This window comes from Brassica oleracea, chromosome C8 (assembly GCF_000695525.1).
Source record: "Brassica oleracea var. oleracea cultivar TO1000 chromosome C8, BOL, whole genome shotgun sequence".
In the NCBI taxonomy this organism is placed as follows: Eukaryota; Viridiplantae; Streptophyta; class Magnoliopsida; order Brassicales; family Brassicaceae; genus Brassica; species Brassica oleracea.
The window spans coordinates 25,668,761-25,693,488 of NC_027755.1; the positions used below are offsets into that span (position 1 = coordinate 25,668,761).

The following is a 24,728-nucleotide window of genomic DNA, read 5'->3' on the forward strand; positions in this document are numbered from 1 at the left end:
AGTGCGTTAGATTGTTCTTTTAACTAGACAATGCTTCACGATACTCGTTTCAAACAAAAAGCTGACATTCTATACCTTTTTTTTCATCTTTTGATTAGTATTGTTTTCGGTTTCCAGTTGACATAACCGTTACAAAATCCTCGAGAACATCACTGTTCCAAAGTTTCCACGTATTCGTTTTTCATTTGCATGGGATTAATTTACTAATCTATTAGCGAAGAGAAGTAACAACATATATGAACATTAGGCGTTACAATTCCCCTTGTCATTTTGTGTTTTGTTTTAGGTATTTTTCTAATATATTTGATTTTCTCAAATTTTCATGCAAATGTATTTTTATTTAATATATAGTGGCTAATATTCTGCAATGTTGTTCGCTATTGATTAGAATAATTTAAATTATATGTTGAGTAATATTTTTACAGTAACAGATAAATGCTTTTTAAATCTTGCACTTTTATCCAAAATCTATAATAATAATAAATGACAGTTATCTCTCTCCACATCCCTCGACGTCATATCTTAGCATGGGGCATTTTTAACACGTGGCACTATGTATTTAATTCATAAACTGTTTTTAGTTATGTTTCGATCCTGCAAAGTATTATTTTCAATCGCCACCTCTTCTCTTGAAATGGGCCTTAAATTATTCTTATGTATAGATTTAGCTCAATTCTCTTAATCCAACAACTCCAATCAAACCAGCTTCATTTCTTCGTATTCCTAAAACCTAATTTCCACCGTGTACCATAACCAGCAACGTTACGTCTCACCTCAACATTAAACCATATCATAAAGCTTCACCATTAATTTCTTCAACCCATTCCTCCCACGACGTCATATTTAATTTTCCGTTCCTATATCTCCTTTAAACTTCTGAGGAATTGATACTATTAATAGTGAGTATACACCAGTTCAGAATGTTCTTTGTAAACCCGTTCGGTATCTTACAACAACTCCAAAAAAGAACAAAAGTAGTTTGAAGTGTGTTTTCCTCTCCAATTCATCTGCTGCCCTCTGATGAATTTCAGTTTTACACTATAGGCAAGTGGTTCAGACGAGGCTCCTCTGTTACTAGGCGGATCAATTGATGGGGTAGATATGCTGCTGCTTGATGCAAATGTATTTTGATTACATGTTTTTAAAAAGTTTTGTTCTTTATTAATAAGTTGATATCATAAGTGATGATGATGTTAGGTACCTATTTTCCATTAATTTCTATCTATTGCAGTTCATTTTTTGTGCTTTAAATTTGGCTAAAGATTCTTTGCTAGCGGTGTACTCAAGGCTTTTCATCAGAGCCATGGTTTTGGGAATATGCAATTGCTTCGGTGCTATCTTTTTCGAGAGTTTTTGATGACTAATGTCAACTGAGAGTCATAATTTCCTGGTTGTCTTTGTTAGAGCATCTCCAAAAATACTCTCTATTATAGAGTTTTGCAAACTCTATATTTGAAGTTTCAAGTTGTTCTTCTCCAAAATCAAAAATTCAAATTTAACTTTAAAATTATTTGTAATTTACACTATGATCCTTATATTTATCATAATTAATATAAATCCATAAAAATTTTATAGGTAACTAACACATATATAAAAATATTATAGTAATATTAATTAATAAATTCTTATATTAAAATATAAAATTATAATTAGAAATACATAATTAAATATTAAACTATAAGCAAAATAACATATTATTACATAAAATTATTTTCTTAATGCTCCATTTTTGGTTACACAAAATTTGTTTGGAAAATATTTTAGAAGTTCTGGAGAAAATTCACTAGACTATTAGTGTTGTTGTAATATTTAAATTTGTGTAATAATTATGTCTTCATGTATCTTCTTTAAAAAAATTATATTAAGTTTCTTTTGTAATATTCTTGTTGTCTAATTCTACTTTTAAAATATTATAAATCTTATTTTATTTTATTTTTAAAAAATTATGTGTAAAAATTAAATTTATAAAAATAAATTTGAAGTATTTAAAATATACAAAAGTTTTAAAGATTAAAACTATGAATGAGAAAAAACATAAAAACTATAAATGTAAGATATAATTATTTATAAAGACCAAGATGCAAATAAAAATATGAAACTTCTTTTTCTTTTTTTTTTATCGAAAAAATATGAAACTTCAAATTTAGAGTTTTGAGTAGTGAAACTTCAATTCACTTCTTAAAACTCTAAATTTGAAGTTTTGAAGTTCTTTTTTGGAGAACAAAAAACTATATATTTGAAGTTATAGAGTTTCTTTTGGAGATGCTCTTAGTGATGTTGATGATGATGACACTGAAGCTCTTATGGCTGAACTCGACCAGATAAAAAAAGAGAGTGGAGGAGAGGCTCAAGAAGGTATGTGTTCTTCTCTGTGTTTTTGTGAGACGGTGTCATCTCATTGAAGCGTTTTTCTCTCATTCTACAATGATTCAAGCTTCACTTAGTGTGCACCGTCCCAACACGTTCAAAAACTTATTGAATGAAGACTCGGTTTATGAGCTTAATACTTTTGATGTAACATAAAGCCCAACTTCCTCTTTACCGAGAGTCCCCATGTGCTATTCGTTTCATTGACCAAACTGTTTTCGTGGAGCTTGTGGAGCTTCTTGCTGAAACGTTTGAACCTATCCCAAGTGAGAGCTTCAGGTTTCGGGATTACAAACAATTTATGGTATTATCCAACACGACTACTGATTTACCAGGTTTGAATTCATTTCCCTCTTTTAAAACCTTTGCATATATTTATTTCACATATCACACTTGCTAGCTTAGGACATGTACTCATTTTGTAGATGTTGTTGGGCAAGTAAGGGGATTATAACTACTTACAATGAAGAGACATAAAGTACACAACGCATAATGATCACCATAAGCATTGAAAGGTATATATATCTACTAAAAAAAAATCATTTTCTTTTAAAGGTGAGCGCACATAAGGTTTTACAGTCTGGACATGTCTAATCGTTAGCCTACATGTCTTTGCAGTCACTCAGATGTTTGCCTAAGTGTTTTTGCCGATCTAGCTAGGCTCCTTGATGCAAATTTGCTTCGGAGTTGTGATGAACCAAAGGTGGTGGTTGCCACAAACATCAATCCCAAGTTAGTTAGTGGCATAAGTGGACCACCATTTCTAAAACATGTTATTCGAGTGTCTTAAAACATGTTAATTGATTGTATTATTTCAGGGCGGTTATTCCTGATGCCATCTCTGATACTAATTTCTATTTTGGTATGAGTATGATGCTAAGAAAAGTTTTCTTGAGTGAAAAATTTTCGTGAATCATGGTAACTGTGTTGTTAATGGTGATGTCGTCTGTGGGGGAAGTGAGACAATTGATCCAAGTAACAGCTCTGTCGCGCTGGAAGGAACACAGGTGAGGATACACCTGTGAAGCAAGTTGGGTGCACTGGAAAGAAGCCACGCATTAACCAAATCAGAAAACTGGATAACCTGTTTAATGAAATTTCCCAAATACTAAAGTTAAGAGTACTTCAAATCTTTCTTTTTTGTCTAAATGTTAAAAGAGTACTTCAAATCTTTTCCATATTTTGTTTTGTCGCTATAATTTGTAAGATATTTGCACCGTCTCAGACCTTCGAAGTCAATAAATTAAAAATTCATGCTACACCACCCTTTTCCTTTTCCTAACTAAGCATCATTTGTATAAAAAATCAGGCAAATCTGGTTTACTACGATTTGCATATTAACGGCAACTAACATGGTATTTCGAAACAATAACCTTCAAATAAAGAAACAATAACCTTCAAATAAAGAAACAATAAACCCTATCACACACCATCTACGTCTCAGGCTCTCGGCGTTGCTCTCTCTCTCTACACGACAGCAAAATGTTGGAGTTACACCAAAATTATTACACTACGTTAATTTTATGCCACTATGCGATTCTTAGAAGTTAGGACTTGCGTGTTCCTTAATTAAAAAAAAAAAAATCAGGTTTGAACCAAAGCTTATATGGAAACTATAGAAAAATAGCATTGCTTGAGCAACAATAAATTACCTTATTGCTATGGAGACTTAAGTAAAAATGTTCAAGCTGTTTAAAAAGAACTTCCAATACTCTTTAAGGTATTCTACCAAAAAAATATTCTTTAATGTAATTTCACTAAATCTTATATATTATTTAAGAAATCAAAACAAAGGTTCCTCGGTGTTGTCTTCATTCAACTATATAAAAAGTCAAACTTCTCATGAAGAACATCCGCCCTATTATTACTCATAACGACACCAATTAACACTTGCAGATTATTAAAACAGACAATTTCATCAGTCACAGAGGTATCAATGAATTTACTGAAGCACATAATAGAATCTCAACATTTACTTTCTGAGAACTAACAGATTGAAGTTACTCAGCATGAAGATTATCACTAATCAGTGCCGTCCCAAATAATTATGAGGCTTAAAAAAATTAAATATATGTGGCCTTATGGTTTTTTACCTAATTAATTTGATTTACGAGTTATATATTGTAATAAACTAAATAACAAAACATATATTCTACTCTGTTTATAATATTGTTTTCAGTTTAGAATATATTTTTGAAAAAGTTTCATAAAATCAAAAATATTTTTCAGTTTAGAGTATATTTTAAAAATGCTTCATAAAAATATTTTCAAAAAATAATACACCCTGACCTACGGGCGAGCAAACCACTAATCTTTTATATATTAAAGCGCAAGTCGCTTGGCAAAAATACTGACATGTGGAAAATGTTTAAAAAAATTTAATAATTAATCAATTAACTGTTCGACATAGTGGTTAAAAGTTTGAGCCAATTACAAAGTTAATCAAGTGTAAAAAAATAACTGCCCCTTACCACAAAGAACTCCAAGTTTTTTACTTTCATGGCACAAATTCAAACAGTCTCTTCAATATAATTTTCAGATAACTATTTCTTCTTTATTTGTTCTCTTTTTTTGAATCTTTCGTCTCTTTATCATTTCTTTGAGATTTATTTGTTCTGTCTTTCTCAATCGTTTCATCTCTTTAACATTTTTGAGTATTGAGTGTAATTCATATTGCTTTATAGTTGTAAATTTTTTTTTCAAACCTATTTTTCTCTGCTTCTCAAAGTAATAATCTTTTATTCATTTTTTTGTATTGTTCAGCTTGAAGTTTTTTTTTTCAGATTATTCATAGGAGGAGGAAGCTAGAAAGAGGCAGCCGCTGCAGATATAAATTTTAAACTCAGATTATGAAAATACTAAAGCAAGTATTTTGCCACTTTTCTCTAAGTTAACATGGAAAGTTTTAATGATTTTTTTGAAGAACTATTTTCTTTTGTAAATTTTTGTGGTCTGTTATGGATATAGGGCGAAATAATGACTAGCTTATCTTGCCACCCATAAGAAAGGTGAATATGGCTTGATTTGTTATGGATACAGGGAGAAACAATGACTAGCTCATCTTGCCATAAGAAAGGTGAATATGGCATATCGATGGTGTTGTATGGACAAGATTAAAGTTATATTGTAAACATAGAGATTTTAGCTTATTATAGCTAGAAGGTGTTGTAAAATTTTAGCTATGTTATGGCTATAACGAATTCAATATTTTTTTTTGCATGTACGTGGTATGACAAAATATGACATAGAAATAATTAATATGACAAAATATTTATTTAATGTAATATTGTTAAAGTATAAATTATGTATTGAAGTATATTTATTTTATTTTTTGAAAGAAGAATGTAAACAAGACTACTATCAAATGTGAATGCGATAATAGCAAAGATTACAACTCAACAAGAAAGCTCCCAAGTTCCATGTACAGAGTTTCACAGAATCTTGAAAAAAAGAATTCAAAAAAAGATGTACTTTCCTGCCTTGAAGCATTGAATGCACGTAGTAGATTCAGAAGAACAGTAGAGCCAATGGAAGCAAGAACGAGCAGGTAGCTGAGAAGCGTGCGATGGACACAGAAGAAGCAGTTGTTCGATTGCTGTAGATTTCAGGATGACGACAGCGATGACGGCGGAAAATCTCGTCGACCAAACGGTATTCAAAACTGCCGTAAAGGGAGCAATCAAGAGACGAAGCGACACCGTGGATAGCAATCTGAGAAGAGAGGAAAAGATCCGGTTCGGTGACGAGAACGCCGTCGACGGCGAAACCCGAAACGGAGTTGTTCGTGACCACGATCGAGTTTCCGGGGAGGAGAGTCGGGAGGGGAGAGAGAGGCTGCAAGAAACGGAGATCGGTGAAGGAGAGACGCTGAGGAACGATGTGATAAGCGACTGAGAGACGACGACCGTTGGTGGAGGATGAGGAGAGATTGGCGGTGTCGAAGTCGGTGGGGATGAAAATGGTGGCGGAGAGAGGGATGCCGACTTGGTCTTCGGCGGCGAAGAGGAAATCGGAGGCCCAGTCGCGGAAGTCGCCTGCTCCGATCATCGCCTCGATGATTCTGTCGGCGTGTAGGTGATCTTGCGGCGTCTGCGACGGAGGATAAGCGGCGGAAGTGAGGAACGAGATGGTGGTGATGAGGAAGAGGAGAAGGAGATGACCTGACGTGGCCATCGGAGAGCGAATCAATCTTGGAATCTTCTGAAGTTCGTTAGAAGCTGTTAAGTTTACATGACGGCTAAAATCATATAACTTGGGAGGAAGGATGAGTCGTACCGGTTCGGTTATGTAGGTGACTGGTCAAACCGGTAATTTAGTATTCAAATACAGGATTTTGTGTTTCAATGCTATTTATTTAGCTACGGTTCAGATCAATAACAGATGGTTTACGATTTTGTTTATACATCAGAAAAAACTTGCTTGTTGAATTTCTATCTTTGAGTAGAGATATAAAACAAGTTTATCCATCCCGTTCTGACCCGTACCGCGGTGGGTTAGTCATCGAACGGGTCACAGCGGGCCTATTCCGTGCGGACTGCGGTCCTCAGAATGCTGGTCCAAATCCGTACCGCAGAACATATAGGCCTTCGCGGACCGTCCCACGGGATGGCTCCTTATCAAACCGTCTACTAAAGCTTCCTTCGTAAATGTTCAAGTGGAAGAGTTGTGTAAAAGAGCTGAAGAGAGCTCATTAAGCTTCACTAAAGTTTTATCAAAATCAATGCCATAAAGCTATGTTTGTGCTTGCGTTCTTGAGTTAAAAGTCTTTTTGTTATCAGCATAAGATTTTATTAAGTTTGAATCTGATTGAGTTGTTGTCTTTGTAATAATTTGGCTCAAGTATTGTATGTCTTCATCGAACCATCTCTCTTTGTAATTCTTTTGGATTTCAAACAAAAATCGTGAATCACTTTGTCAAATTATACAACTGACATGAAATACAACTAACTTTTCTCCTAAACAACATCATTGTAACCAAATTTAATTTAAGAAAAATACCATTTCACCGTACTGAAAACAAAACCAATCAACTTAAACAAGAAATCTCACATTGTAATAAAGCAATTCATAGTTGTGTGTAATAAAAAGAGAAAACCAAATCAAAATACCACCAGAGCTTGAATCGTCATCGCCGGAGCTGGAGTCGTCATCGCCGGATCTTGGATCATCATCACCGGAGCTCTAATCATCATTGCCGGAACTCTTAATGTTTTCTGGGGAAATGTCACAAGAATCGATTTCTTCTTACTATCTCTCTCGTTTTTTCCAGGTAAAATAAGAAATGAAAAAAAAAATACGAATCCATGTAATCCCGCATGACCCGTTCGGTCCATCCCGCATGACCCGTTCGGTCCATCCCGCAAAATGCCCAGTTCCGCAAAGATCCGTCCCGCGATACCTACAAATTTACGAACCTAGAAAACCTCATCCTAATATTGTTTCGCGATAGTCTTTTACGGACCAGGCCCGCGGTGCAAGTCCATGATCGTCATTTCTATCTTTGAGGAATATATTATTTGTTTAATATGATAAATCTCTTAATAAATTGATATTTAGACAGTATAGTCATGGATAACTATGATGTAATTGCTATTAATGATAGACTGATCTAATATTACATATATTTCTCCTTTACTGTAAGATATCATTTTTTGTTGGACGCGGTAGTGGTGGCGGTGGCGGATCATCAGTAACTGGCGGGTGAGGAGGTCGAACAATTATGGGAGTTGGATTAAATGGGCCTGGATAGTCGATCATTCACTCAACACTAAATGTAGCCTGCATTATATATTTTGCACCAGATTTATTTAAACCATGACAATAGTAATTAGGTTTAATTAGGTAAGATAGCCAAATTCAGACAATTTTGGCAGACGTATAAACTAAAAGGAGACAAATGTTAAACAAAAAAATCGCACTGATATACTATTTAGCAAACATTAAACATAATTCGAAAATAGTGTTATTTCATGGTAAAGAAAAAAATAGAATCTAAAAGAAAAAAAAAACATATCCGTTTTCCAGTTTGACCAAATTTAGTCGTCAGGTTAATATTACTCTATTATCATAAGTTAACATATAAGAATTGAACATGTAATTTTATTGCTTACCTTGTCTGATGAATGTTGACTGACTTGAGTAACTTCATCGTCCTTCACAAGCCCTAAGAAAAAAAACAGATGCAAATGTATGTAAATAAATATATATATATATATATATATGTGTGTATTTTAATTTTTTTGATATAATCAAAGGTGTATATTAATATTTCTATTTAGATAAAAAATATTATTAAAAGTTTGAAATCCGTATAAATCACACTAGAACTTGGGTATTAAATGGCTACCACTATTTATATAGACTTTAAATAAAATAAAATATCAAATTTCTTATAGTTTTATTAAATTTTTTTGATTTAAAATAATTAGTTTTTCTTTTAAAAACGAAAAATATTTATTAGTTGATGTCTTGATGATGATTAATTGTGAACTTCAAAATGAATTTACTAAATAAATATTTTTTGACTAAATTGTTAAAAATTTATTAAAAACTATTAATCAAAAAATGATTTATTTATAAACTAAATTAATATGTTTTAATATACGTGAATTTTTTTATTCATATATATACATATATTAATTTAAAACAGATGTTGTAGTATATTTAATTGTAAGTCTTTAAGTTTAATTAATGTGTTATACTTAGATATGGATTTTGCTAATTTAATTTGTGAATACCTGAAGAACACAATGAAAATACAAGCAACAACGAGATGAAAATCAACAACTTCATCCTTGTGGATGCACGTTTTTATGAAACGTTAATTGAAGGGACTGAAATTCTTTTAAAATAAGCTATGGGATGTAAGATGAAATAACAAAAATGAAAATTCTTATTTTGTGATGAATGTGGAGAAGATGACTTCTATGGTGTCATATATCTCCAATTTATAGTCTCTTTGCATTTAACCTTTTTTGTTACTTGCACTTTCCTTTTGTCCTTTACACTTTCCATTCAACATAATCATTAATTTGGAGAGATTTGCTATAGTAACATCTTAAATATAAATCTAAAAAAAAATATTAAGATTTTGAAAGTTCAATAGTGTTTTTTTTTCTTTCTAAAAAGGTTCTTAGCAAATTTGGGCCTCTACAAATATTTAATAAAGTTAAATTTTAGAATATTGTAAATTTTAGTTAGTTAGTCTATCATTTAAAAATAAGAAAGAATAAAATAAAATTCCTTTTTTTGGCAGAATAAAATTCTATCAATAAAAAAATATTGAAATAAAATTATTTTGTATATTTATATATTCATAACGTTAAAAATCAGAGTGGCATTAGTTATATCAATAGCTATTTCATGTCATAGTGAGGTACAATAAAAAATCTGTAAATTAATATTTAATAAATGAATAAACATCATAAATTAATAAATTTCACCACAATCATAAGGTTGGCCAATGTAAAATACAACATAATTAATTGAAACAATGAGATAATAAAAGAATTATTTTTTATGTAAATATATAATCCTAATATAAAGATAAATGAATAATTATGTATATAAATATAGTAAATATTTTGTATTTTTTTATTCACTGTGAAGTTTGTTTTAAGTTTTTTCATATTTCTAAATATATTGATACATATTTTTTTCAAAAATATAATGTTTCTCACTCTAAAACTCTCCAACCCCTCTCTAATCTCTTCGAACATCAAAACACCAAACTTTATATCTATTTCTCACATTTTCTTATGTCTTCTCACTAATTTATATTTTGTTTGCAGGTTTTTCATTACATGATTCTCATCTTTCACTCTTTTAAAGGTAGATCTCTAAATTTTGGATATGAATTTCTGTGTGTGTTTATATGTTAGATTCTAAAAAGATATATATTCAACATAGTGTGACTGTTTTGTTTATTTTGTAAGCATAAAATTTTCATTTTTGAGGTTTTTTTCTGTTTTGAAGTCATTTGAATATTTTTGAATTTGCAGGTTTTTTCAGATCTGAGAGGTTTATTTTGTAAGCATAAAATTTTCATTTTTGAAGTTTTTCTCTGTTTTGAAGTCATTTGAATGTTTTTGAATTTGCAGGTTTTTTCAGATCTGAGAGACTTTGAAAGACTTCATAGAAAACTCTGAGAAGACTCTCGGAAGACTTCTCAGAAGCCTTCTTAGAAAGTCTTCTAATGCATTTTATGTTAGAAGACTTCTAGTCTTCAGGAAGTCTTCTGAAGTCTTCTGCCTAAAGTGGTATAAATTTTGGATATGTATTTTGTGTGTGTTTATATATTAGATTCTAAAAAATTATAGATCCAACCTAATGTGACTGTTTTGTTTATTATCTAAAAATTTATTTTTGAAGTCTTCTCTATTTTGAAGTCATTTGAATGCTTTTGAATTTGCAGATTTTTCATATTTGAGACAGATTTGGAAGACTTTTGAGATAATTCTTGGAAGACTCTAGGAAGACTCTCGAAAAACTCTCGGAAGAATCTCGGAAGACTTATTGGGAAATCTTCTAATGTATTTTATGCTAGAAACTTCTCACGAAGTTTTCAGAAAGTCTTCCAAAGTCTTCTACTCAAAGTGGTACAAAGAGATGATGTGAAGTAGAGTCCAAACTTATCTATGTTCAGGAATAATATCTAGCTGTGTAAAAATTTTGTTTATGGTCTTTTTATGATTTGTATGTGTAATATTTTAGTTGTGAATTATTTTGTAAATTTTAAGAGATGTTAATCAAAAGAATGGTAAATATGTTCATGTTTTGCCAAAAGTACTTGACTTCATTAAAGTTATTGATGAAACATACCAAAAAATATTTTACTCATTCTACCCACACATAACAAAGCATAACAACACAAAAACTTAGTAAAATTTTCTAAAACTAAGAGAGAAGACTTCTCAAGAGACCTTAATCAAATTCACAAAAGATCAAAATTGAATTTTAAGCGAAAGTTAAAATTTTAAATCTCATGGAAGTTAAAAATTGTATCTTATGAGAAAGACAACACAAACACAGAACATCAACTTAATAAAACAAAATCATCGGAGAAGACTTCTTGTGAAATCTTCTCTTTTAGTTTAGCTAGAGACATTATTAAACATCAATGTTTGTAACTTCATAATTATCACCAATTAAGTTATAAATTCGACTGAGTAGTCCCAATATTGACTAATAAACATGAATTAGCAAGAAGATATTAAAAATTCATTTTAATTTTGGATAAATTTGAAGTTTAATAAAGATTTACGTAGAAGACTTGTTTTGAAGTCATCCATGGAAGACTTCAAAAGAAGACAACTTTGTGTAGACTTCAAAAGAAGTCTTCTATTTAGGTCATTTTTCCAATTCCTAATTTACGAAGGAAGACTTCTTAAGAAGTCTACTTTACAGAAGACATTTTCGGAAGTCTTCCTTTGTAAATACTCGCTTACTTTTGAAATTGAAATTTTTTCGAAATTTCCAGAGAAGACTTCTTTAGAAATTCCCAGAGAAGACTTCTTCTCGGATAAACATGTTACTTTTAAATTTGACCGAAGTTAGTCAGAATTTTGACTTTTTGTAGAAGACTTCTAGGGAAGTCTACCTGGAGAATATTTCGAAGACTAAGTCTTCCGGAAGTCTTCTCAATGTCGCAAGAAGTCTGCTGGGTTACTTTTGCAATTGACTATATTTGACTTTTCGAGAAAAGACTTCTTTAGAAGTCTTCCGTCGGATGACTTCTCTAAAAATCTTCTCTCGCAGACAAAGGTTTGACCAAAACCCATAATTAAACTCGAGAAGACTTCTTTAGAAGTTTTCTCAATGATATTAAATGTTTTATTATTATTTTTCAATTGCAAAAGTAACCCACACAGACATCTTCCATCATTGAGAAGACTTATGGAAGACTTCTGTAGAAGTTTTCTCCAGGAATACTTCCTTAGAAGTCTTCTACAAAAAGTCAAATTTCTTATCAACTTCGGTCAAATTTAAAAGTAACATGTTTATCCGAGAAAACTTGAAAATAAGTTTTCTCTGGAAATTTCGAAATTTTTTGTTTACAAAGGAAAGTTAGAAAACTTTTTTAGAATTTTTCTCAATGATATTAAATGTTTTATTTTATAACATTAAAAGTTAGAGTGACATAAGTTATATTAATAATGATGTCATGTCATAGTGAGGTACAATTAAAAAAATCTATAAATTAAAAAAATCATAAATTAATAAATTTTACTAGTCTTGAGTTGGGAAAATGTAAAATACAACATACTCCAATAAAATAATGAAACAACGAAATTTTGAAATTTTTATGTAAATATATAATCCTAATATAAAGAAAAACTAATAATTATGTATATAAATTTTATACAAAATATAATAAATATTTTTTATATTTTTATCTACAGTAAATTTTATTTTAAGTTTTGTTTCATATTTCTAACTATATTGATATTATTTTCATTTTACACTTAAAAATATTTACGTTTACTATGTTAACACAATATAATTGAATAAAAACAATATAAGACCATATCTCTTATTTTTATCATTATTATGGTCCAATATTTTATTTCAAATGATCTACACTTTAAACATGTAAGCTCCATCTATTAATAATGATCTAGTTTTGTATAAAAAAAAATATTGTATCCAAAAATTTAATCAATACATATACGGTAAAATGAAGTTTTCTTCATAATCTTACATAAATCTTTTTTTTTGTCATCGGCATAAACAGATTCCTAAGACTCTGCAGACCAAACCGGTAACTCTGCATCCATGTGAACGACAAAAGACGTCTGCTTTCGGGCACTGTGTGCAAGACAATTCGCCCGTGTATTATGTGTTCTGGGTACATGAATGATGTTCGAGTTGTTGAAACTTTTCTTCAAGATCTTGATATCTTTCAAATAACTTGCAAAAACTGGTCATTCTTCCAGTTCTGAAACCATCTTCACCAACTGAGAACAATTCGTTGCAAATGTAACCTGAAACTAACGTAAATTCCACGTACATTTCATTGTCCAAATAAGCGTTTCCACTTCCGCGTGAAGGAATGACATACTCGCTCTTGTGTTCTTTACGCCTATCAAACCATCAAAACCTTGCAAAGTACTATATCATCCTTGTCCTGAAAAAATCTCCTTATCTTTTCATGACTCATCTGTAAAGCACATATGCATCTACATGGAATGATTGGTAGGTTAGTGGCCTCGACCTCTATATTTTGGGGAATCTTTTGTGCTATGAAACATGTGCTTCAGTCCACAATATAGACTCTCTTTCTGCCAATTTTAAAGTGTTCATATGATCAATATTTATATTACTAAAAATTTCATTATTTCTTTTTTTTCAAATGTACCATAATATTGAAGTAAATTGATGATCTTCCTTTTGTGGAACATAAATCATATTTTAAAATATATAGAATTTAAAATAAATTCTGTAAATTAATAACTCTATAAATTAAGAAAATGTCAAAATTTCAACAATATTAATTTATAAAAATTTTATTGTATAGAAAAACAAATAGTCTTTAAAAAAATTAGCAACGAACATCTGGCAGTGACTTTTCAAAACAGAAATAACATACGAATATGAAGTATAAACTGTAAAAAGAAAAACTTCTTCAAACTAGCATCAGACATCTGGTTATTAATTTTTACATAAAGGCATTTACATTTAAAGGTATTCAAAATTTTAGTATATTACAGATACTGTAAACTATTATGCCTTTTTATATAAAAATAATTGTTGTTTCTTATACCCTTCTCTTTCTCTCTTGCTTATTATATCCTTTTTGCTTAGCAAACACTAAACCATCCTCTCAGTTGCTCTGCCAAACTGTCAAAGCGTTCTTCTCAACATTTTTCTCTATTGATTTTGTGAGTAGAAGTTTTGAATTTTTTCTTCTTTTTTTTTTAATAAGAAGTGTTAAATCTGAGACTTCTTATGGTTTTGAAAATATAATTTCCTTTTTTTATTCAAATCACATGCATTATTTTGCATGTAAAGTCGGATCAACCGATTTGTTTTTCATTTTTCTTAATACTTATCAGAGACACCATTATTATTATAACAAAGTTTATATTACATCAACAATGTTATGTTTACAATACTTACAGTCTAAAACTATTGAGAATTGTAGATGTCCAAGGTACTGTATCCACAATATTATATCTACAAAATTATTGTTTTAGATAAGCATACTAGGTCGTGTTCAAAAAAAAAAAAAAAAAGATAAGCATACTAGGTTGTTTAAGAAAAAAGAATAAGCATACTAGATATAAGAAATTATAACCAAATTGATAACAACATTGAAACAATATAGTGTTTACATGGAAAAACAGTTTCAAAAAAAAAAAATATAGTGTTTACATGCAGTGGTGGACGTACTAGTAAATATATGGTGTTACATAACCCCCACAAATACTTATATTATTTAATTGCATATAAAATGAGAAAAAATACCAGCCTACTTGACAAAATGTGTCTATTAAACTCTCTAAACCAAGATTCAATACAACTTTCTAAACCAAGATTCAATACATCTGTATCTTTTGACCCTTTCAATACTTGATTGAACCCGGTTTAAATCTTCGTGAGTGCGTCACTGTTTATGTGGAAATATTCTATAGTTTATGACCTCTTTTCATATAATTTGCTAAATAATATTTTCTCCGTTTTATTAAGTTAAAAGTTTTAGAGAAAAATTAATTTTTTAAAAATTATTTCACAAAAATAAACTTTTTATATTTTCTATAAAAAAGTTGTAATCTTCAAGAAAATTAATTGATTTTATTGAGTTACTATTGATTAAAAAATATTAAAAATTAAAATTACAGAAACGATACATTTATAGTGTTTTTAATATGTATGAAAACACTAAAATCTATGTTTGTGAAATGGAAAAAATAAAAAAGTGAAATCTGATTAGATTGTATCTTTTATTAAGGTGTTTATCTATCGTAATTCGTAAACTGATATATGAGGTATAAAGAAAACCTTTAATTTATGTGATCTACTTTTCACTAATGATTATAGTATACAAAAATTCAAAACACAATCATGAATAAAAAGTGAAAACTATTCTGTAGTTACGATTTCTTTGACTATGTCACTATGAGGTAAAAGAACCTTTAATTTATGTGATCTACCTTTCACTAATGATCATAATATACAAAAATTAAAAACAAAATCATAGATAAAAAGTGAAAACTATTCTATAGTTACCATTTTTTTGACTATCTAATTATATTTTTGTTTTAGTCATACCTAGTTATAATTTAGTTAGATGAAATATGGAATGAGGTACAAGATATTTATTATAAAATCAGCATCACTAGACCACACACGTAAAAAGCCAAGAGAAAAACATTACATTTGTCCGGAACATCATGGTCCAATGGTAAGTACGGGCTCATTCCTGCACCCAGGTTGTGAGTTCGAACCCTGCCGGAGGGAACTACCTCATGATGTCTCTGGACACCCCACACGGATATGGGTCCATGCTTTAAGGCTCATTTGCATACCTAGAGAGAGGATCTATCTGTGGGCTGCACCTCCCCTTGGGGATTAGTCTGGGCCCTTCCATAGGCCCGGGATACCCCCAGGATAAAAAAAAAAAAAAACATTACATTTTCTTTTTTGACTGTTTCCTTTTCTACTCTCAATGATTAAGCGAAACAGTTTAACCCAAAAAGAGAAAAATACCCCTCAAAAAATAAAACAAGATTTTTCTTTTGAATATTAATTAAACTAAGAAATACTAAAAGGAACATAATCAGAGGGTAGGGGGGTTATTGGGAGATAAAAGTTATTTAGATTGGGAGAGGAACATAATCAGAGGGTCAACTTCTGAGTTTCGCTCCTTCATTGGACTGAGTGGCTCTTCTCCCTCTGCAAGTAAACAAACATACAGAGGTCTTATACTAAGGCATTACCATTTACCACTAAGGAAACTCCATTTACTCTTGAATCAGGGGAGTTGTGTGTGACTATCCCAAACGCCGTTGTCGAGAAAAACAAGAAAGCATGGGAATGTTTTATTGTTGGACAATTCTATGAGGATTCACCCCCTAAAGGAGCAGTTCATGCCATTGTCAACGGTATTTGGAGTAGACAAAGGCGTGATATTTCAGTATCAAAGATGGAAGGGAATGCTTTCCTTTTCCGAGTCCCCTGCCCGAACCCAAGAAGAAGAATCCTGGCACAGAGCTTCTGGCAAATAGATGGACAGACGATGTTCGTTGCAAAGTGGTCCCCCGGCATACAGCAGAATAAACCGGAGCTTGAAATGGTTCCTGTCTGGCTTGAGCTCACGGGTGTTCCACTACAATTTTTCAACCGGGACGCTCTCAAGGAAATTGCTGGTCTAGTGGGTCATCCTGTTCGACTCCACCCTTCCACAGAGAACCTGACAGACATTGAAGTGGCGAAGGTTTACACTATTATCGATCCAAGGAAACCTATCCCAGAGTATGTGAATGCGAGATTCGAGAGTGGAGACATATCTTGTATCTCAGTATCAAGTCCGTGGTTGCCATCACTCTGCTCATATTGCAAGAAGGTCGGACACACGATCTCCAGGTGTAAGTCTGCTCCGAGAACCTGCACGGTATGCAACTCGGCTAAGCACACAACAGCAAACTGCCCACGGAAAAACAACGAGGCAGCCAAAGGAAAAATGATCTTAAAGCGACCTCATCCCCCTTCTCGAAACTTGGTTTACAAACCTATTGTGAACCAAAACAACGATACTCGGCCTAAAGCAAAGGAAATCTCAGTGAGCAAGAACCTCCCTCTTTCAAACAACCAGCCTCAAGCTGTGGAAAAGGGTGAATGTTCCAAGGCCTCCATCAACAATGCTTTACCTGCTAACCCTTTCTCTGCCTCGGGCGACAAGTTAGAGGTAGGAGAAATCTGTGTTGATCTCACTGGATTTGGGGGATCAAACCATTCTCACACCTCTTCATCCAGTGAGGACTCGCTGCCGGACTCTCTAACTGGATCTGGGGATGAAGACGAAGATAAATCAAATGACGGTCATGACAAATATATTGAGGTGATCTCTAAAAGGTTTAAAAGGCAATCGAAGTATAAGGAAAAGGCCAGGGCTAGAGGCCCTCCAACCCTCTAAATTTTTACCTCTTTTATGGATCTTTTTTGTTGGAATATAAGAGGATTTAATGATAATGTAAAGCGGCGTGGTTTTAGGAAATGGATGAAGAAATATAACCCTATTTTCGGAGGTCTCATAGAGACGCATGTACAGCCGGTTAATGCTGCGACTATAGTATCTCGCACGCTTCCGGGATGGTTTTGTGAAAACAATTATGAGTTTTCAGACATGGGAAGAATCTGGATCATCTGGCACCCTTCTGTCACTGTTACAATTCTTTCCAAATCACTGCAACTTGTCAACTGCAAAGTTAAGCTCTCCCACAATCAAATGGAGCTGATTGTCTCGATTGTTTATGGTACAAATGACCAGGTGGAAAGACGCGCCCTCTGGTCTGAAATAGAAACATCTTCATGTCACCCTCAAATATCAGGAAGACCCTGGCTTGTAATGGGTGATTTCAATGAAATCATATCACCCTCCGAGCACTCCAAGTATGATCAATACACAAGCAAACGGGGCATGAGGGATTTCAGTGATTGCCTTCATCGCAGCGGCCTCTCCGACATTCCCTCGTGTGGGAACGCTTTCACTTGGACTAATCGACATATCTCCAAGAAGCTTGACAGGATTCTTGTCAATGATTCATGGCTGCAGACCTTCCCACAAAGCATTGGAGTGTTTGGGGAGCCTGGTATCTCAGATCACAGCCCCTGCTGTGTATTCTTGGATCAAAATAAGCCAAAACAGAAAAGACCCTTCAAGTATTTTGCCCACCTGGCACAGCACCCGGATTTCTCTTCTCTAATCAAAGAGTGCTGGAATGCTTTTCAGTGGATCTCACCAGCTCCGAGTCTCAAAAAAGTTGAAGGAGTTAAAACCTGTGATTAGGAACTTCAGCAAGGAAAATTATTCTGATCTAGAGAAGCGAGTTTCTGAGGCTTTTGAGGCTCTAATCTGCTGCCAACGTTTAACTCTGTCTAGTCCTTCACCGATAAATGCAGAAGCTGAGAAAGCTGCTCACCAAAAATGGTCTACTCTTGCAAAAGCAGAAGACTCGTTTCTCAGACAGCGTTCTCGGATACAGTGGACGACACTAGGTGATGCCAATACGGTTTTCTACCATAGAGTTATAAAGGCAAGAAGAGACCACAACCAGATTGTTTTCTTTATAGATGATAATGATATTATCATTGACGACCTCGATGCCATAAAAGCCCATGCTGTAAGCTACTATCAGGACATGCTCGGAGGTATTTTGGTCCCGACAATTTCGTCCCCGCAAGATATTGCAGCATTGGTACCAATCAAATGTGACTCGATTTCAATTTCTCTCATTGAGGCGCCTTTCAGTGCTCAGGAGATCAAGCTGGCGTTCATGTCTCTCCCTAAAAATAAGGCACCATGGCCTGATGGTTACCCGGGGGAGTTTTTTACTGCACATTGGGACATTGTTGGGGCAGATATGATCAGGGCAGTAGGCGAGTTCCTTCAGACAGGGCAATTACTGCAGCAATGGAACTCCACTATTCTCACTTTAGTCCCGAAGAAAACGAATGCTTGCAAGATCTCTGACTTCCGGCCGATCTCTTGTTGCAATTCAGTCTATAAAGTGGCGTCAAAGCTTCTTGCAAACCGCCTAAAGCAGGTCCTCCCAAGGCTCATCTCTAATGCCCAGTCTGCCTTCATACCAGGTCGTTTGCTTGTAGAAAATGTCCTGCTCGCCACTGAGCTTGTGAAGGGTTATAACTGGAAGGCAATCTCAAAGCGTTGCATGCTTAAGGTAGATCTTCGAAAGGCTTTTGATACGCTTAACTGGAGCTTCATCCTCAACACTCTCGAGGCAATGGATTTCCCTCCTATGTTTAGGCAACTAATAGAGCAGTGTATCACGACAACACGTTTCTCGGTTGCAATAAACGGTGAACTCTGTGGTTATTTCAGGGGAACTAAAGGACTAAGACAAGGTGACCCCCTCTCACCATATCTTTTTGTCTTAGCTCTTGAAGTATTTTCTCAGATGCTACGCGGGAAGTTCAGTGATGGATCTATTGGGTATCATCCAAAAGCCTCCTCACCGTGTGTCACACATCTAGCATTCGCAGATGATATTATGGTATTTTTTGATGGAGAGAAACCGTCTCTGGAAGCAATTGCAAGGACTTTCGATTCTTTTGCAAGCTGGTCTGGGCTAACAATGAACAGAGCGAAGACGGAACTATACACGGCAGGTCTGAACCAGAATGAATCTAACGACTTGGAAAGTCTAGGATTCACACTTGGTTCATTACCTATAAGGTGTTTGGGGCTGCCACTGATGCACATGAATCTCCGGATTACCGATTATAGACCACTGCTTGATAAGCTTAAGGGCTGTTTCACTGCATTGTCCACTAAGGCTCTATCTTTTGCAGGAAGAAAACAACTACTGTCCTCCGTCATCTATGGTACCATCAACTTTTGGACATCTGTTTTCTTATTACCGAAAGGGTGCTTGAAGCAAATCCAGTCCCTATGCTCAAAGTTTCTGTGGGCTGGTAAGATCACAGGAAACACTAACGTCAAAATTTCATGGACTACAGTCTGCCTACCAAAACGTGAAGGGGGATTAGGCCTTCGTGATTTCGGCTTGTGGAACAAAACACTTTGTCTGAAGTTGATTTGGAGGCTGTTCGATAGTACTGACTCGCTCTGGGCTGATTGGATAAAAGAAAACAGAATGTCTGGTCGGAACTTTTGGGAGATTGATGAGAAAAAGGCGACATCATGGACATGGTGCAGTCTATTAAAACTGAGACCTCTTGCAGCTCTGTTCCTGCGGGCTGAACTGGGTAACGGTGCAACTATCAGTTTCTGGTGGGATCATTGGACTCCTCTAGGGCCTTTGATTAAGCGTTTTGGTCTCAGGGGTCCTCTTGAGATTTCTATTCCAATAAATGTAGTTGTCTCAGATGTTTATGTAGAGGAAGGTTGGCGCCTTAGGGGAGCGCGCTCTCCTGCTGCTGAGGAGCTCCAAATTCATCTTACCACTATCAACCTGCCCCAGCCATCTCAAGATTCAACCAATGAAGACTCTTACTACTGGGAGATTGCAGGGTCCAAGACCAAAGGTTTCTCAACAAAGGAGACTTGGGAGGTACTCCGTCCACGAGAGCAGGTAAAAGATTGGGCCGCATCCGTCTGGTTTAAAGGTGCTGTACCACGACAAGCTTTCACTCACTGGGTTGCTCAGTACGATCGTCTCCCTACAAGGGAAAGATTGGTAAGTTGGGGCTTACAAGTTCCTCTTTGCTGCTGTCTATGTAACTCGATGGTTGAAAACAAAGACCATGTTTTCCTGAGATGCAATTGGTCAGGGCAACTCTGGAATATGATCCTGCGAAGGTTGGGTCTAAGACAACTAGCTTTCCACACATGGACGGCGTTCTCGGAGTGGATTAAGCTAAGAAGCTCACATTGCTCTAGGCTCCTTAAACGTCTGGTCTCCCAAGCAACAATATACAATATCTGGATTGCAAGGAACAGAAGACTTCATGACAACAACAACTCAAATCCAGCCCAAGTGTTCAAGATCATAGACCGCCAAGTCCGAGACATCATTCTGGGACATCGGCACCAACGAAAATTCAGTGGCCTAATGCAAGATTGGCTCGCTTTTGAGTAACAACACCAGCCACTTCCATTCATCTGGAAGCTCTTTTGACTAGACCGAGCCTTGTTTTTATTATTTTTGCCAAGGCAAATTCTAGAATGTTTAAAAACTATTGTATCTTTACGATCCTGCTTCATTAATATGAAAATTCACATTTTGGCAAAAAAAAAAAGATTATAAGACCGTAAGAGAAGAAGTAACGCACTTGGGTTTTCGGAGATGACCATAAGGCGCCGTTGTAATATAGAAGCTACGAATATGAAGATTGAGCACATACCAAACATGATTGTGATCGGAAACGCATCAACCTGCACAACCACAAGCTTTTTTATAGTAAAAAAAAAACAAAAAGATTTATGTGAAGAAGAAGAAGACCGGACTTATTCTTACGTTGTACAAGATGATGCAGACAAAGAGGTTGAGCGGAACACGGAAGAAGTTCATTATGGTGCTTCTCGCTTCTTCAGGGATATACTGTGATCTCATCTTCATTATCGATGCCGAAAATATTCCTATACAAGCCTCAAAAACACAGAAACCAAGTAGCTGGATGGAGGAAGTTAATGACAAGCCTTCCTCTTTCACCTTTGACGGAGTCACCAAGACCTGACCAAACATGTTTTTATTATAAAAAATATTTGGTTAAACATAAGAGATAACAATGTAGGTTCAGACCCCTGAGAGATACACTTGTTGTAATGGGAAGCAGAAGAGAAGCAGCGGAGACTAGAAAGACGATTTGCATGTAGTTTTCTACTCTGAGAGATGAGCGAGCCATGAGACGAGCTGCAAGGGAGCTTCCCAACATCGAAGCCAACATGAAGGTTGCAAAGACGAAGCCGTGTGGGATTTCTTCATCGTTTGGGCTGAGAGCCGGTGTCCAGAGGAAAACAAATGTGTACATTGAGGCTTCGAACAGAGATTGAATAGCACCCAACAATGCAATCTTTTCATCTGATAAATAAACAAAGACTGTGTTAGAGATAATGAGGAAGCACAGTTTATATCAACAGTTTTTTAACGTAAACTTTGAACCTGCCTGAAGCAATTGCTATAGCAGCGACTTTGAACTGAGTCATCAAATCTTTGCTGTCAGATGGATCTCCGAAATTCTCAGACCATGTTGTCAATATGATGACCATTCCAATTGCAAGAAAGCAAGCAGCGGCGTCAAAGGGAGCAACAGGACCAAAGGAAAAAACGTCGACAAGTAAATTACCAAACAAGCCGGAAAGAATAGCCACCAGACCATTCCCAAAGAAAACAGTCTTGGAGATTGTCAGTGACAGCAACTGTTGGTCAAAGTTCCTTTGTGCATAGTTGTTCAGAAAAAGCAAAAAAAAAATCACATCAGCCATGGCTAACACTAAGAGTCTTTACTTTCTTCTACATCCAACTTTGAATAAAAAAAATTGCAAATGAGGTTTGCTATATTCTAGAACAATCTAATTTTGAGAAACTATTGTTTTTACAGCCATCAAGAATTGACTGTGCCACTCATCGAGAAGCAGACATTGCTTTGAGTTAGAATATGTTCTATCAAACCACTAACAAGCATCTAAGAAACATAGAGTTCGAACACCCAGCTAGACTCATGGTTCATAAGTAGAAAAAAATAAGAGAAAGACTAACCTTGTTGTGCTCAGCAATGAGCCAAGATTCGAAGGCAGAATTCAAGAGAGAAGTAGCAATACCTCCCAAGATACGACCGACCATCAAAACTGTGTACTGTGGAGAATGCTTGGTGATGCAGCTATGTAAACTATACAGTATGTACACATGCCCTCTTTCGACCCCTGAATCCAAAACACACACAGATAAAATAAGTTCTCCTCTGATAACACACGAAACTTGAACATAAAAAAAAAAAAAGGAAAGAGGATTCTCACTGTTTGTGAGCAAGAGATCCAACAATGGTTCCAAAGAGCATAGAGGAGCCGAAACCAGCTATGAAAAGCTGACCAATATCTCGTTTACCAAAACCATAAGTGCTGTACAGGTAATACACATAAGGTCCCTGAAGCCAATCTCCAGCTGTAGCAGCAACACAAAACATATATCATAATGAATTGATCCATTTGACATAAATAACAAATCAATAATCTCTTCATGTTTATTATCCAAGAAGCTGGTGATACAATCTCATCTAAATCGAAAGCGAGAAGCAAGTGTTTGTAGATACGATTTTTTTGAAGTGGAGAGAAATAGGGGATGATGAGGTACGTACCCATCATGACGGAGAAGACGAGGACGTAACTGTTTTTGAAGGAATTGAAGGGAGAAGAAGTGTTTTGATCCTTGTTTCTCTTGCTCATTTCCAGAGCCGCTACTACGGCAGCCATCACTCCGAACACCAAGTAGTAGAATACCTCCATCGTTACTTTTGCTTCTCTCTCTATCCCACTCAGAGTTCGAGAGCCATAATAAGCCTACATATCCGGGTTATCGGATTAAAGTCAGATACGGATATTCAGTTGTAATAGGAAACAGATATCAGAATATTGGGAAAATGATAATTTAATTCCCGATATTTACACATTTCATTCCCCAACTATTGACTGACTATGCAACATATATAATTCCTTAACTGTATGTTGACTTAACAAAATCAGACGTCTAATTCGTTTGGCCTTTTTGTCTTGCTGAGTATTCTTTTGTTTAATCTAATTCCATGCATGTAAAAACTGGCAAAGCTCTTTAGTTCTCGCTTGTATCATTCATCCTGCACATACAACACAACTCTTGGCTTTAAGAGAAATGGAACTTACAACATTCGTTGCATAAACTGTACCTGGTAAAGAACAGATTTTATGGGAGGATCAATCTTCATTTCTTCCTCGAGCTATAATTTACGGAGTTACCACAGTCAATTTCAAAACTTAATCCCACAACATTGTTAATTCTAACAAATCTAGCAAATTGGAACCATAATGATTTGTCTCGCATTAGTCTTTGCTTTTAAAACGGTCTCGTTTCTTGTTTTCACTTTTCTCCACTTTAGCTTTTTTTTTTCGAAAGCATGATTAATGGGGGTTCTTAGGGTGGGGTTCTTATCGGAATATAAGAACCCCACCCTAATAACCCTCATTAATCATGCTCTAGGTCTCTTTATTTTCTTGGGAATTGTAGATAGAGTTGATGATCATTGGTTGACCTACCACAATGGTTGATCACCACACTCACATTTTGGTAAGCCAAGTTGTTTGTTTCCAAAGTTATGCAACATATTTAATTGATCCCCATGTACCAAACTCATTGTTAAGTTTCATTCGTGGGACCCTTTTTATATTTAAATCCCTAATCATAACAAATTAATACGACTGAGTGTTTACATCCACAAAAAGATTTTTGTCTAATTTCACATAAACACTCCCACTTATTAGATAGTTTAGTTCTTAAACACATTATGAAAACTAACATGGCAAACCAATATTAAAGAAACGCAACAAACTTACATTGGAAAGACTTCAAACCAAAGGAACTCACAAATGTAGTCTATAAGCATAACATCATTGCCTTCAACCAAATCACCAAACAAATTTTTCATCATCATTTTTTTCTTACGTTAATCACGAAAACGCGATCATTATTGAC

The 24,728-nt window shown here is 34.4% G+C and overlaps 1 protein-coding gene, 1 long non-coding RNA gene and 1 pseudogene across 2 annotated transcripts; all 3 read right to left on the reverse strand.

Moving 5' to 3' along the window:
• Positions 1–5,704: 5,704 nt before the first annotated feature.
• On the reverse strand, positions 5,705–6,638 carry LOC106310867 (FAS1 domain-containing protein SELMODRAFT_448915-like). Its single transcript, XM_013748101.1, has one exon. The coding sequence runs from the start codon at positions 6,538–6,540 to the stop codon at positions 5,875–5,877; it is 666 nt and encodes a 221-aa protein (XP_013603555.1). The 5' UTR covers positions 6,541–6,638; the 3' UTR covers positions 5,705–5,874.
• Positions 6,639–8,029: 1,391 nt separating this feature from the next.
• On the reverse strand, positions 8,030–9,260 carry LOC106311418. The gene is made up of 3 exons (XR_001264013.1): positions 9,105–9,260; positions 8,478–8,530; positions 8,030–8,145 (listed from the first exon to the last, which is right to left on the reverse strand). It is a non-coding gene; the product is annotated as an uncharacterized LOC106311418 (long non-coding RNA).
• A 6,822-nt stretch (positions 9,261–16,082) lies between these two features.
• LOC106310747 lies at positions 16,083–24,033 on the reverse strand (annotated as a pseudogene).
• Between the last annotated feature and the right edge of the window lie 695 nt (positions 24,034–24,728).